General features: G+C 44.2%; 1 protein-coding gene across 1 annotated transcript in view; it reads left to right on the top strand.

Annotated features, from left to right (window-relative positions):
- CNBD2 (cyclic nucleotide binding domain containing 2) overlaps nucleotides 1-14401 on the top strand; it is a 28972-nt gene that overhangs the window by 4094 nt on the left and 10477 nt on the right. Inside the window, exons 3-7 of the mRNA XM_056861216.1 lie at nucleotides 227-280; nucleotides 7946-8109; nucleotides 9482-9638; nucleotides 11853-12004; nucleotides 14026-14164. Of these exons, the coding sequence (XP_056717194.1) occupies nucleotides 227-280; nucleotides 7946-8109; nucleotides 9482-9638; nucleotides 11853-12004; nucleotides 14026-14164 (666 nt within the window). The remainder of the gene's footprint in view (nucleotides 1-226; nucleotides 281-7945; nucleotides 8110-9481; nucleotides 9639-11852; nucleotides 12005-14025; nucleotides 14165-14401) is intronic.

Below are 14401 nucleotides of genomic sequence, written 5' to 3'. Positions count from 1 at the left end.
AGGATCCACCCCGCTATCTGTACAGCTCAGCCCATGCATCTGATGAAGCTGACTCTCTGGCCTACAAAAGGCTAGGACTCAGTAAACTAGCAGGGACTTCTGTTTTAAAACATAAAGCCAATCTGTGTAATAAAAGTATTTAAAGAACTAATGTTAAGGACTACAGAATCATTTAAAATTTTGCTTCTTGTAGAATTGCTAATGACTAATTGTCTTTAATTTTTAGGACAAGAAACTTCACAAAGTTTCATTTGACTACCATGAGTTCAGCGTTATAAAGGTCTGGACAAGTTACCTCATGTTGTTCTTTCATCTATAGTGAGAGATACTAGGGAGGGTATTACTCAGTAGTTCAACATAACCTTTGGCGTGTTTTATCACTGGTGAATGTGGAAGCATGTGGAGCCATATGACTAGGGCTGCCATTTGCCTAGTGGCAGCGGACAATCTTCCACTCTCATTCCCTCACCCTTGCTAATATTAGCAGAAGGAGAAAACATTAGGGGAGGGGAGAATGGAATCAATGATGACCGTCTAGGAATCGTCCCTAAAATCTATGGTCTTTACCATAGATTATGGCCTCTACCATAGAGATTGAGGAAATTTGTAGAGCAACACATCAAAGTGATGTAACAGCCAGAAAACAATACCAAGTGATGTCACTTCCAGGTGACACTGTAGGAATGTTCCCAATGTCTATGGTAAAGACCATAGAGATTGGGAGAATTCCTAAAGGGGCACAGAGGAAATTCTTAAAGGCACAGAAGAAATTACATCACCTGCACAAGGCCACCCTCCTCAGGGCTTTCCCCAAAACCTCCCAGAACTTCCCAGAGCAGGGCTGGCAACACTTCATGTAACAACAGTTCTTTCTTGATAATTTGCATGTTCAAGTCTAGCCCTGTCCCCATGGAGCTGATACTGTCCCAACAGCTTGGTACTTAACACAGCCATGCAGTGTTCCAAATGGAGCACAAATCATCTCAATGCCCCCTCTATGATAAAAAGGTGGACAGATCACATGGGCCGTTGACACGTGGCTGTTTTGTCCCCCCATTCTCCCGCAAATGTAGCGAATTTCCCCAGTAAAAATGCATGGTCATCAGCCGCCAGCAGGATCGCCCCACCCATTTCCAGGACTTCGGCTCGTTTTCCAAGTCCTGCATTGTCCCCATTTAAATGAATGTATCGCTGCAGCCACGGGTGTTTGCCGGTGCGTTTCGGGATGCCGGTAAACTCCCAGCCATGCTGCCTTCCCTCCCAGGAAGACTCACCTTACCACCTATATCAACTTCATATTGAGGTCATATAAAAACTGACCTTTAAAATAGATCTTTCTCATAGGAAAAATGTATATGATAAGGAACATGATCACTGTCAATATTACCCTTCCTACACTAATTTCTTCCTGAGTTCAAGAGTTGGAAGCAGTTTTATAGGCTATCTAATCTAAACCCCGTTTAGATTAGATAGCCTATATGTACTTAGATAGCCTAAATGTACTTAATATAAGGCATCCCAAATAGATGGCTGCCTCGAAAAGTTCCAGCAAAGGAGAGCCCACCTAATTATTTGATGCCGTTATTGAGCTGCTTTGGGGGACATTTGGGGAAAATTGAGCACCATACTTCCTAATCTGAAACAAAATATTATTATTTCATTTACTCCATTTATACCCCACCTTTCTACTCAGTGGGGACCCAAAGTAGCTTACATCGTTCTCTTCACCTCCATTTTATCCTCACAACTACCCTGTGAGGTAAGTGAGGCTAACAGAGTGTGATTGGCCCAAGTTCATCCTATGAGCTTCCATGGCAGAGCGGGGATTCAAACCTAGCTGTCCCAGATCCTAATCTAACCACTGGCTTTCTGACTTTCAAGATGGTGGTGGTGGCTGCAGTTTTTTTAAAACGCAGTGATTCGATTCCCTCTCCCCCAAGGTAGGTCTTCTGTTTAGGGTAGGTAACCCCCTGTCAATCTCCTGAAATTACAACTGATCTCTAACAATAGAGATCAGTTTCCCCATTGAGAGCCAGCATGGTGTAGTGGCTAAGAGCGGTGGTTTGGAGCAGTGGACTCTGATCTGGTGGACTGGATTTGTTTCCCCTCTCCTACACATGAAGCCAGCTGGGTGACCTTGGGCGAGTCACACTTGTTGGGTATTAGAGAGCGAGCTTTGTTACATGTCAGACAGTTAAAGGGTTAATATTGTAACTGACCATTTGGTCAGTGTAGTGGCCATTGCAGTCGTGCCCCGAGGGTCATGTATACAACTACTTTGCATGTTCAACTGCTTTCGATTTCTTTGTTAGAAGAGAAAGTAGTTGATCACTTTCTCCTTGCTTGACTGCTGAACAGGCAGGATGGAGAGAGGCTCTCCTTTTGCTAAGGGTGCCTACTCGTAAGTAAGCTTAGTGCCTTGCCAAAGGCTTTTGGCAAGTATAGGAAACATAGAATGTAGACAGATATTATTTGTTTTGTATCCCAGTGACTTTTTCCCTACCCTGAGTTAGAGTAAAGATTGTTTTACTTCAAGACAAATGCGTCTTGCCTCTTTTGTGCGTGTGTGTGATCTCAATTCTCATAGTTCAAGAGGAACGATCCATTCCCTCTGATTTGGTAGCAGATAAATTAAAGATCGGGGTTCCCTTTACAGGAACTGGGGCCCCGATCCCCCAATAAGTGGTAGCAGAGGATGGTTGGTTTTTATTTTGGCTATTGAGATAGGATCACACCGCACCTTTTTTTTGCTTTTGGGATCTTCACTGGAGACGAAAGGATTTACAAACGCCCAGAGGGAATTTTTCCTGTGACGGAGCCAGCAGCCTGGTCTGCAAAGGACGGCAGGAAACTTAACCCCGCGCGCCGCGCTTGAATCCTGTGAGGAAGAAAGCAGCCCTGAGCCGCTGGAATGAGCAACGATAAGGGAAGTATGAATTCAAAACCCCAATCCGTTTCTGTTCCCCATATCACCTAAGCCTCCTTTCCAGTATGGAAGAGAATGGTGGAAAATGCTTTAACAGCAATTGGGGTGAATCACGTTTTGAATGAAGACCCGCCAGCTGACACAGATAGAGAAGCCCTTATGAAATTTAAGATTGCAGATGCCCAGGCAATGAATTTGATTTCCAATGCGATTAATCCGGAAGAAACTGCAATAATTTTGAATAATGATACCAGCAGAAAAATGCTGAATGCACTCAATGAGAAATTTGGAACTGTGTCAAAAACCCAGAAAATGATTTTAAAAACTAGACTGTATGCAAATAAAATGTCTGGAGATATGACCCTCTTGCAACACCTTAAGAAAATGCAAGATATGGAATCAGAGTTGAAGGCTGTAGGAGGGGAAATCGGTGAAGAGGAGTTTCTTGTACTATTTCTGGGAAGTTTGCATTTTAAATATAACGCTGAAAAAAGGAATCTTTTGGGTAGGGAGGACTTAACCCTTACTAAGCTGGTGACTGCACTTAAACAGTTTGAAGCAGACAGGAGCCAAGAGAGGGAATTGTCTCGTGGAGTGTCTGTACTGCGTGTAAATGACAAATCCACAATCAGATGCTTCTTGTGTGGAAGGCATGGTCACCGGTCGTTTCAATGTGAGAGACATGAAACAAAGGGAGAAATTCCCCCCCCCTCTCGCCGGGAAGAAAAGCCCGCCAAATCCTCACAAAGGGAGAGGGATGGAAATGGGAGGCAACAGCCCCAATCGTCCACAAGAGGGAGCCCAAGTACAAGCCAAGGGAAGCCCAGATGGCACAGTCACCCAAAGGCTTATCTAGTCTCGAATACAGCTTCAACCAAAGATTATTTAAAGCGTGTAAATACATTTGTTCTGGACAGTGGTGCAGATGTACATGTGTCTGGCTTGAGATCAGCTTTTGACTTTCTAGAGCCTTGTGATGAAAAATTAGTTATGGCTTGTGGAGAAAGATTTCTATGCACTCAGAAAGGAGAAGTTTCTATTGCAATTCAAAGCTATTGTGGAAATGTAATGCATTTAACCTTACAAGACGTATTCCTAATGCCTAATTCAGATGAAAATTTACTGTCCGTGAATAAATTAGTGGATGCAGACTTTGAAGTGTCTATAACAAAAGACAAATGTCGCTTATTTGATTCTAAAGGAAGAGAATACCCAGTGCTATCAGTAGGCTCGCACTATTGCCTGGAGAATGTTGCAAGTCAATTGGAGGAATATGCTTGTAGTGATTTTGAGAGCAATGTTGATTCTGATGAAAGTGATTTTGATGGAAATGAAGATAATGTTGAGGAAGAATCAAAATGCCTAGTTGCTTTTAATAAAGGATTGGCAGAGCAGAAGGCTGCAGATTGTAACCACAAGGACTGTTTGTACCAATGGCACGTGAAACTAGCTCATAAAAACTTTAAATCAGTGAAGCAACTGCTGATTGATTGTGGAATGCCAGTTAAGGAATGCTTTAAGGACAAAGAACGTTGTGAAGTGTGTCTCAGAGGAAAGGGAACAGCGCCTAAGCACGTGCAGAGGCCAAGCAGTGTTAAGGCAGAGATTTTGGAAGAAGTGCACTCAGACTTGATTGGCCCACTCAAGGCTTCAGCAGGAGGGGCAAAATATGTTCTGCATTTCATAGACAGCGCTTCAAGATTTGCATATGTGTATTTGTTGAAATCAAAGACTGAAGTAGCTGAAAAGTTTAAAGCTTATGTTGCCCTGATGAAGAATAAACATGACAGAGGTATACAGTTATTGTTCACTGACAATGGAAGTGAGTACATTAATAAAGAAATGAAAGAAATTCTTGAATCTGAAGGAATAGAGCATGCAACCTCAGTTGCATATACCCCTAGGAACAATGGGTTGTCAGAAAGGTTTAACAGAACTCTGATGGAAAGTGCAAGATGTTTAATGCTACAGGCAGGCTTGCCTTACCCCTGCTGGGGAGAATGTGTAAATACAGCAGCTTACCTTTACAACAGGACAATTTCAAGTGCTATCAACATGACTCCATATGAAAGATGGAATGGCAGGAAGCCTAGTCTGAAACACTTGAAAGCATTTGGATCTCGTGTGTTTGCATACATCCCAAAGGAGAAAAGGGGAAAAATGGATCCTACTACAGAACTTGGAATTCTTGTGGGATACCATCCTTTCTCAAAAGGATACAGGATAATGGACATTAAGACTTACAATTTACAAATATTGAATGCAGTATATATAGATGAAAGAAATGTTATTAATAATCAACAAATTAATAACTTTGATGATCCAGAGGTTTGTGAAGAGGAAACCATAGAGATTCCATTTACAGCATGGGATTACAATCCACCTGCTCCTGCGGAACAGCAAGAGACTGCAGATTCAAAAGGGGTTGATCCCGGTGCTGATGGAACAGCGGAACCCTCTCAGACCTTAAGGAGATCTACAAGGACTACAAAAGGAATACCAGCAGAGAAACTGAGTCTTTTCACTAGAATTGACAGCCACGTGGAACCCTCAAGTTGGGACGAACTGCAAAAGTTGCCCGATGGGGAGCGGTCGAGATGGCTGAAGGCAATTCAAGAAGAATTAGACTCACTGCAGAAGAATAATACCTGGAAACTAACCAAACTCCCACCAAACAAAAGGACTGTGGGATGTAGATGGGTGTTCAAGGTCAAGAAAAATTCGGATGGAACTGTTGACAAATACAAAGCAAGACTAGTTGCAAAAGGATTTACCCAGAAGTATGGAACTGACTACACAGAAACCTACGCACCTGTGATTAGTCACACGGCTATAAGGACTTTGCTGAGTATAGCCGCCTCCAGGAATAAAGTGGTACTGCAACTCGACGTCAAAACAGCTTTCCTGAATGGAGACTTATCAGAAGAAATATACATGGAACTTCCACCAGGATTAAAGGACTGTGATACTAAAAATCAAGTTTGTAAACTTGAAAAGACTTTGTATGGGCTCAAACAGTCAGCAAGAGCATGGAACCACAAACTAACCTCATTATTGAAAGCTCAAGGTTTTGAACAAGGAAATATAGAGAAATGCTTATTCAGAAGGAAGAAGGATGATGGATGGGACTTTGTTTTGGCCTTTGCAGACGATCTTCTGATTTGTTCTGACACTGAAGAAGCTGCAAAAGAAATTGCAAACAAACTGAATGAATCAGTAGAAGTGAAACTACTTGGAGAAGTAAAGAACTATCTTGGAATGGAGATTGAAAGAAACCAAGACAATGGATTTTCAATCAATCAAAGGAACAAGATACTGGAATTTCTACAATTCATGAATATGAAGGAGTGCAAGACCAAGAACACTCCACTTGACCCTTCATATATGGATCTAGACGGAGGTGAACTATTGCCTAACAATCACAAGTACAGAGAAGCTATTGGAAAACTTCTATACTTGAGCAACGTTAGTAGACCGGATATAAGTGCAGCAGTTGGAATCCTAAGTAGAAGGACCAGCACACCTGCAGAACATGATTGGAATGCAATCAAACACCTCACACAATACTTAAAGAAAACTATTGATTTGAAGTTGAAGATAACTCCAAATACTGAGCTGAAACTGATAGGATACATGGACGCTAGTCTGGGTGGTACTAGAACAGACAGCAAATCTACAAGTGGATATCTGTTCTACTTTGGAGAAAACCTGATCTCCTGGACCAGCCAGAAACAGCAAGTTGTGTCAACATCTTCAACTGAAGCAGAATGCATAGCAGCCAAGTGTGCATGTACGGAGCTGGAAGAGATAATTGAACTGCTACGCGACTTTGGATTAGATGAACTGACACCTGCTACAATGTTTGAGGACAATCAATCGTATATAGCACTACTGAATGGCGAGAACTCTAAGAAAGGGAAGAGACTTCTTCGACTCAAAATGGACTCAGTAAAAGACAAACAAGAAAGAGGTCTCGTAGTAGTGAAGTACTGTGAAAGTAAAGAGATGGTGGCCGACATCCTGACGAAGCCACTGCCTAGACAACAGTTTGAATACTTACGTGATGCATTGTGTTTATATGTCTGAATGTAACTAAACCTCGAAAAGGGGATTGTTGGGTATTAGAGAGCGAGCTTTGTTACATGTCAGACAGTTAAAGGGTTAATATTGTAACTGACCATTTGGTCAGTGTAGTGGCCATTGCAGTCGTGCCCCGAGGGTCATGTATACAACTACTTTGCATGTTCAACTGCTTTCGATTTCTTTGTTAGAAGAGAAAGTAGTTGATCACTTTCTCCTTGCTTGACTGCTGAACAGGCAGGATGGAGAGAGGCTCTCCTTTTGCTAAGGGTGCCTACTCGTAAGTAAGCTTAGTGCCTTGCCAAAGGCTTTTGGCAAGTATAGGAAACATAGAATGTAGACAGATATTATTTGTTTTGTATCCCAGTGACTTTTTCCCTACCCTGAGTTAGAGTAAAGATTGTTTTACTTCAAGACAAATGCGTCTTGCCTCTTTTGTGCGTGTGTGTGATCTCAATTCTCATAGTTCAAGAGGAACGATCCATTCCCTCTGATTTGGTAGCAGATAAATTAAAGATCGGGGTTCCCTTTACAGGAACTGGGGCCCCGATCCCCCAATAACACTCTCTCAGCCCCACCTACCTCACAGGGTGTCTGTTGTGGGGAGGAGGAGGGAAGGTGATTGTAAGCCGGTTTCATTCTTCCTTAAGTGGTAGAGAAAGCCGGCATATAAAAACCAACTCTCCTCCTCCGCCGCCTCCTCCTTCTAATGGCTGCTATGGAGGGTGGACCCTATGGCATTATACACTGCTGAGGTTCCCTCCCCAACTCCTCCCTCCCCAGGCTCCCCCCCCCAAATCTCCAGGAATTTCCCAACCCAGAGTTGGCAACCCCACTTCTGTCACATATTGTATGTCCCAAGCTCTTAGAAGTGCTTTGTTGCACTTTGATGCGTCAGCACAGGAATATAATTTCTATCATTGTCTGATGTCTTTTCAGGATCATTTTCCTGCCCAAGCAATCCAGATGACCAAGAAGCCACCAGAATGGAGGACTGAGGCTGATATGCGATATTTAAGAAACCGCCTGCTGGCTCTGGAAAGTTTCCATACGTACAGTCTTACACTTCAGTATCTTCTGGCCAAAGTGATTCGCTTTGAACGGTACGTTTTAGAAGTTACGCTAAACGCTGTGTAGTGATTCAAAATGTGTAGTCTGAATAAGCTAGAAACCCGATTCTAAGCTTCCAAGTGATAGCTAGGTATTCATTGAATAGACCCGTTTAAGGAATATCTGGCCGTTTATGCTTGGTCATTAGCACCGTGTTCCAGGCTGAAGTGCCTTGAACCGTCACTGCAAAGCGGGCGCATACCTGCTTCACATTTCTTAAGAGCTCCTTTAACGTGACCTTTCATATTTGCTCTGCCCCTGCCTTGAAGCATTTACTGAAAGAACCATGAAAAATCACAGCGGCTTAGCTATGCAAATGGCCATTGCTAATTGCTATGCAAACAAGGGAGCAGAGGAGTGGGGGATGGAATTTGTTTGACTTTCTCCTCTTGCTTTGGGACCGTGAATAGTCATTTTAAAGGGCAAATTTTTTAAAAGCAGCTTTGAGCGAGCATCAAAATCGACTCTGCATAAATGGCCTCTCTGTTTTGTATCAAGTTGTTTTCCAGATGGTTGGTGCATTGGAATGCAGATTTTTTTCTGGACTAAATTGTCATGATGTTGAAAAAAGATATTAATGCATTTTTTTTCTGTGAGCTTCCAGAATAATAAATGGGATAACAACAATGACAATAATAACAAATAAAACAATTGGTGTTTCTTGCAAATACAGATTAATTACAGTTTGGGGCTCAGGAATTGGATTGTGCTGGGTGATTATAGGGTTTCATATATTCATGCACATTCTTCAGCTATAGTGTGGCTGTTCCTGGGAATCTCTGAGCATCCCATTCCTTTTTCCTTCCCTCAGGATGATCACTACACATCCATTGACCAGAGGGGAGGGTGTTCAACAGTACATGAGGGCCAGCGTGGTGTAGTGGTTAAGTGTGGTGGTTTGGAAGTGGCGAGCACTATTCTGGAGAACCGGGTTTGATTCCCCACTCCTCCACATGAGCAGTGGAGGCTAATCTAGTGAACTGGATTTTTTCCCCACTCCTCCACATGAAGCCAGCTGGGTGACCTTGGGCAAGTCACATTCTCTCAGCCTTACCTACCTCACAGGGTGTCTGTTGTGGGGAGGGGAAAGGAAGATGATTGTAAGCTGGTTTGAGTCTCCCTTAAGCGGTAGAGAAAGTCAGCATATAAAAACCAACTCTTCTTCTTCTTCCGCTTCATTCTAATTTCTGCTCACTCATGTGGTTGATCTGTGTATCTGAAGAAGTGAGCTGTGGCTCATGAAAGCTCATACCCTACCAGAAAATATTTTTGTTAGTCTTTAAGGTGCTACTGGACTCTTGCCCTTTTCTACTACTGCAGACAGACTAACACGGCTACCCACTGTGGTTGATCTGTGTTTTTCAGATTTGGACGCAGGAGAGTGATTATCAAAAAGGGACATATTGGTAGCAGTTTCTACTTCATCTTTGCTGGTATGGTTGCTATCACTGACGACGAGGACGGGAGCAGTGCGTTTGTAGAAGCATCCCCGACTGTTCTTCGGAAAGGTGATTCGTTTGGCGTGAGTATCTATAGCCACTTGTGTCAAAACACAATGGAAAGCCATGTATTGACTTCCCCCCCTCTCACGACAGCTTCCAGTATTAAAACAATAATATACAATGAGGGTAAAACACAATAAAAGCAAGCCGCTTCCAAAGCAATTAAAAGCAGAATGACATCTCAGTGCGGCATTAAAACAATCAACCGAAGATCTAGTGGTCTGAGATGGAGAGGAAATCAATAGCAAAGACAAAAGTGGAATTTAAAGCAAACCCAAAGAGAACAAAAATGTCTCCTAACGCGTACTGAGATTGGCGCCAGGCAAACTTCTGTGCAGGGGCCAGGTCCCTCTTTGTCATTGGCAGGAGGTTTTGGGGGCAGAGCCTTGAGGAGGGTAGGGTTTGGGGCCGAGAGGGACCTCAATGCCATAGAGTCCAGTTGCCAAAGTGGCCATTTTCTCCAGGTTAACTGATCTCTATCGCCTGAAGATCAGTTGTAATAGCAGGAGATCTCCAACTAGTACCTGGAGGTTGGCAACCCTCACCACACTAGGCAAAGCCCTGTCTTTGGTGCTCACCCGCCTAATTTCAGAAGGTAGCCACACATAAAGCCAGACATTTGATGATCATCATAGCTGATGGGCTGGATCAAAGAGAAGAAGACGGTGTGCCAGATCTACTCTCTGTCTCCAGTATGGGTTCTTGGGCCATTGCGGAGGGGATGGCTGAAGGTTGGCTGAAGGAGGACTTGGAGGAGGAGTTAGAGAATGGGGGGTGGAGGACGTGGGAAGATTGACTCGTGGCTGAACTATGCACCTTCCGTTGCCTGAGATGGGATTGGGCCAAAACTTAAAAGTGTGATAAAACGGGGATTGAAAAACCCAGGGAAATTGTGGGACGGAAGCAAACTGAGCCCCCCCCCCCAGGGGGGGGAGAACATCAGGCATAACCCCGACGGAGACAAACCAACCATGCATAAATGACCATTGATGGCTTTTCCCCACCGAGCTTGGCTTGAGACTGTTCAACACCCTGGATAGAAAGGAACTAACCTGCTCTCTGCCTTATTTACCTTTGTTTGGGAGAAATTAGCACCCAGATACATAATGTAAATAAGTCATTTTGCAGTGGTGCTGAGGGAGAAGTCTTTGCATGCTGCTGATTGGTTGAACTGTCCCACTGCCACAAAGGTACAGGCCAGGTAGAAAAGTCCATTGCTGAGCCACTGTGATCCCAATCAGATCTACCCTCCGCTGACTGAGCAGCTCGGCTCTTAATGATCTCTATTCCCAGTCAGCTAAGAAAGAGCCGAGCTGGCTTAGAAACGAAGGAGTGGTATATAAAAAGGGGGGGCTAAGAAGTCCTCAAGCCATGGAAGTGGAGTGGAAGGGCTCAGGCAATAAGGATTGGGGCTTGGGATGGTGAGAACTCCAGAGGAATGAGGGGGGAAACGAAAGAAACCAGAGAGAACAGGGGAAACTGCCAGAGAGGGGAGTTGGGCCTGGTAAGACCTGCTGAAGTGAAGAACCCCGTGCCCATTTGATGGTCGTTCATGCATGGGTGCTTTCACGTCCACCTCCCAGTCTGTCTTGGCTGTTCCTTGGAGTTATGCTTGTATTTTCCCTCCATTAGAGATGACCTCGCTGCAGCCCTCAAAATCCTGGACCTTCCCATTCCTCTGTTAACCCGATTCTTCCCTCTCCCCTGAGCTCAGCCCAGGTGAAATCCTCGTGCATAAGGCAAAGCACGGGACACGCAAGCTTGGTTTCGCTCACAGCCAATTACAAAGCAGCATGTAAAGAGGCAGGGATTGAAATACTTCCAGCTTCCTCAGAGCTCTTTCTGAGCAGAAGAAAATCTTTTTAAAACCGAGGCTTGGATTTCTCGGCTCCCCCCACCCCCCAGTCCTTTCAGATTACTCCGTTTTTTATGTTGTTGTCCTCAAAATGCTTTTTAATGTGGCAATTGGGCTTTTGGGGGGGATTTTCTCTCAGTAAGCCCTACAAGTAAACCAATTACAAAGCAGCATTTAAAGGGGCAGGGACATGATTTGAGCTTCGAGACTGCTGGTGCAGAGATTCCCAACAGGAAAGTGTGGGTCCAGCGAGCAACGAACCTCCGGTAAAACTCCCATGCATAAATGACCGATATAACCTGACAAATGTTTACCTGGAGGCCTCTAATTTTGGCAGACTGCTGTAACTCACATATGTATTCTTCCCACCTGTTCATAGGAAGTGGCCCTTATAAAAGATGAAAAGAGAATTGCCACTATAGTCTGCATGGAAGAAACGGAACTGTTGGTTGTGGATAAAAAAGACTTTTTTGGTTATCAATTGGACCAGGAACTTCACCGAGAATTCATGGCTCGATATAACTACTTGAGGTAATCTCTCCCTCCTGTGAGACTCCGCAATAGCATTTTGCATGTTTTCTTAGTGTGTTTATTTGGTTTCGACACCACTGAAACAGTAGCCATTAGTAGGGTTGCCAACTTCCAGGTACTAGCTGGAGATCTCCTGCTATTACAACTGATCACCAGCCGATAGAGATCAGTTCAGCAGGAGAAAATGGCCACTTTGGCAATTGGACTCTATGGCATTGAAGTCCTTCCCCTCCCCAAACCCCACCCTCTTCAGGCTCCGCCCCACAAACCTCCAGCTGGTGGCAAAGAGGGACCTGGCAACCTTAGCCATTAGGATATATAGAACCTAATGGCAGTGTACATTCAAGCTCTTCCTTGTGGATGTATGTAGGATCTGTACCTGGTTGGAATTTGTGCTGTGACAGGTGAGGTGAAAGACCCCTGCCTGAGACCCTGGAGACAGCTGCTGCCCTCCTGAGTAGACAAGACTGACAGGGATGGACTGTCTGATTCAGTGTAAGGCAGAGGCTTCATTGTTCAACTCCTGCACTTTTTAAGGTGAAGGATTACAACAGCATCTAGCCTCTACTTAAAAACCTCCAGGAAAGGAGAGCTTACCACATCCCGAGGAAGCCTGTTTCACTGAGGAACTGCTCTAACTGTTATACATATAAACATATATCTAGATAAATAATAAGGAAATTAGTATAAAAAAACTTGGCAACTACCAATGTAATATTAAAATCCACCCCTGCTAAAAGAACCGTCAAATTATCAAATTCACAAACAGATTCCCAGATAAAAGGTTTTATCCATCTGTCTCTAGCTTCGTTGAGCAGGTCACAGCTAAACAATTTATGCTGAAGTGTGTGTATTTGGCCAGAACCACATTGACATACTCTCTCACAGTACGGTACCCCATTTAAACTAACCATCTGTATCGTGGGATTGTTAGAAAATCAAAATATGTTGGGAGAGATTGCGGCAAGTTTAGACCTAGGTATAGAGGTGAGCGTACTCTACGTGCTCTTATTGTAGTACTTCTGAAGTCCAGTTTTTGCAAGCAGCTCAAGATTGAAGAAAGAGCTGCCAATGACCCGCGATCCTTTCAGTCAGAAAGAGAGATTTCTAAAATTGAGACCTTTTTGATGTGTGGATGCGGCCCCAATCTGCCTCAGTTAAGTGTTACAGGGAGTGGAGGTAGTGTATAAAGGAAAAAATGGACAGAGGGTGCCGAACCGTTCCTTACCCTTATCATTTTCCTCTCGGCTGGGTTCCCTACTAAGGTTGCCAGCTGTTTACTCCCAGGAGAGCAAAAATGAGGGGTGGAGCTACATCACAAAGCTCTAGGAATTCCTCCATCTCTATGGTAAGAACCATAGAGATTTGGGGAATTCCTTGCGAGCCGTGACATCACTTCCAGGTACAACTGGAAGTGACGTCACAATGTCTTGTTCCTACCTCCCATTTTTTATTCCAGTGGGGTGACGGGCAGCATCAGAAGCCAGGGGTGGGAGATTGGCAGCCAATCTTGGAAGGCTCGTCCCCTCGCTGGAAATGGGAGGGAAGCATCTGGAGCAGTTACTCTACAAGTGAGGGGGAAATTCTACCCCCAAAAAAATTCCTAAATGCACATTTTCCTCATTAAATTAGACCTTTCCAATGCTATACATGACTGGACAGACACAGGTTAGAGGTCTCCTTCTGCTAGCTCTGCCAGCCTCCAGGTGGTGGCTGGAGATCTCCTGCTATTACAACTGATCTCCAGGTGATAGAGATCAATTCCCCTGGAGAAAATGGCCGCTTTGACAATTGGACTCAATGGCATTTTAGTCCCTCCCCTCCCCCAAACCCCGACCTCCTCAGACTCCGCCTCAAAAATCTCCAGGTACTTCCCAACCCGGAGCTGGCAACCCTACCTTCTGCCTTTTATGTGTCTTACTGGACTTTACAAATGCAGTATTTGCTGCTAGGCCTTCACTTCCAATTCATTTAACATACAAAAGGAGTCTCTCTGTGGGGTATTTTTTTTCTATTTTCAGAAAGGTCGACATCTTTGAAACTCTGTCTGATTCTTCGATAGAGAAAATAGCCCATTTCTGCAGAATAGAGAAATTCCACTTTGGGCAGGTGATAACCGGCGATATTGCAGAATCCACCAACATCACTTTTATTGTAAAGGTGAGATCTGTTTGTGATTTGCACTTGCTCGTGAACTTTGCTTTCCCTTTCACAGGTGGTGAGAGAATTTCAGACACCCTCCTCCAGCAGCCTGAAATTGGAGCAGGATTTGGGGGTGCATTTTCAGCTGCTGTGGGAGGGGGTGGCAGGGAGGAAGATTCTGTCCATACATAGGGTTGCCAGCCTCCAGGTAATGGCTGGAGATCTCCTGCTATTAACAACTGATCTCCAGGCGAT

Source organism: Euleptes europaea, chromosome 15 (assembly GCF_029931775.1).
Source record: "Euleptes europaea isolate rEulEur1 chromosome 15, rEulEur1.hap1, whole genome shotgun sequence".
Taxonomy (NCBI): Eukaryota; Metazoa; Chordata; class Lepidosauria; order Squamata; family Sphaerodactylidae; genus Euleptes; species Euleptes europaea.
The sequence above is the reverse complement of the archived record's forward strand: the minus strand, read 5'-3'. Positions and strand labels throughout refer to the sequence as shown.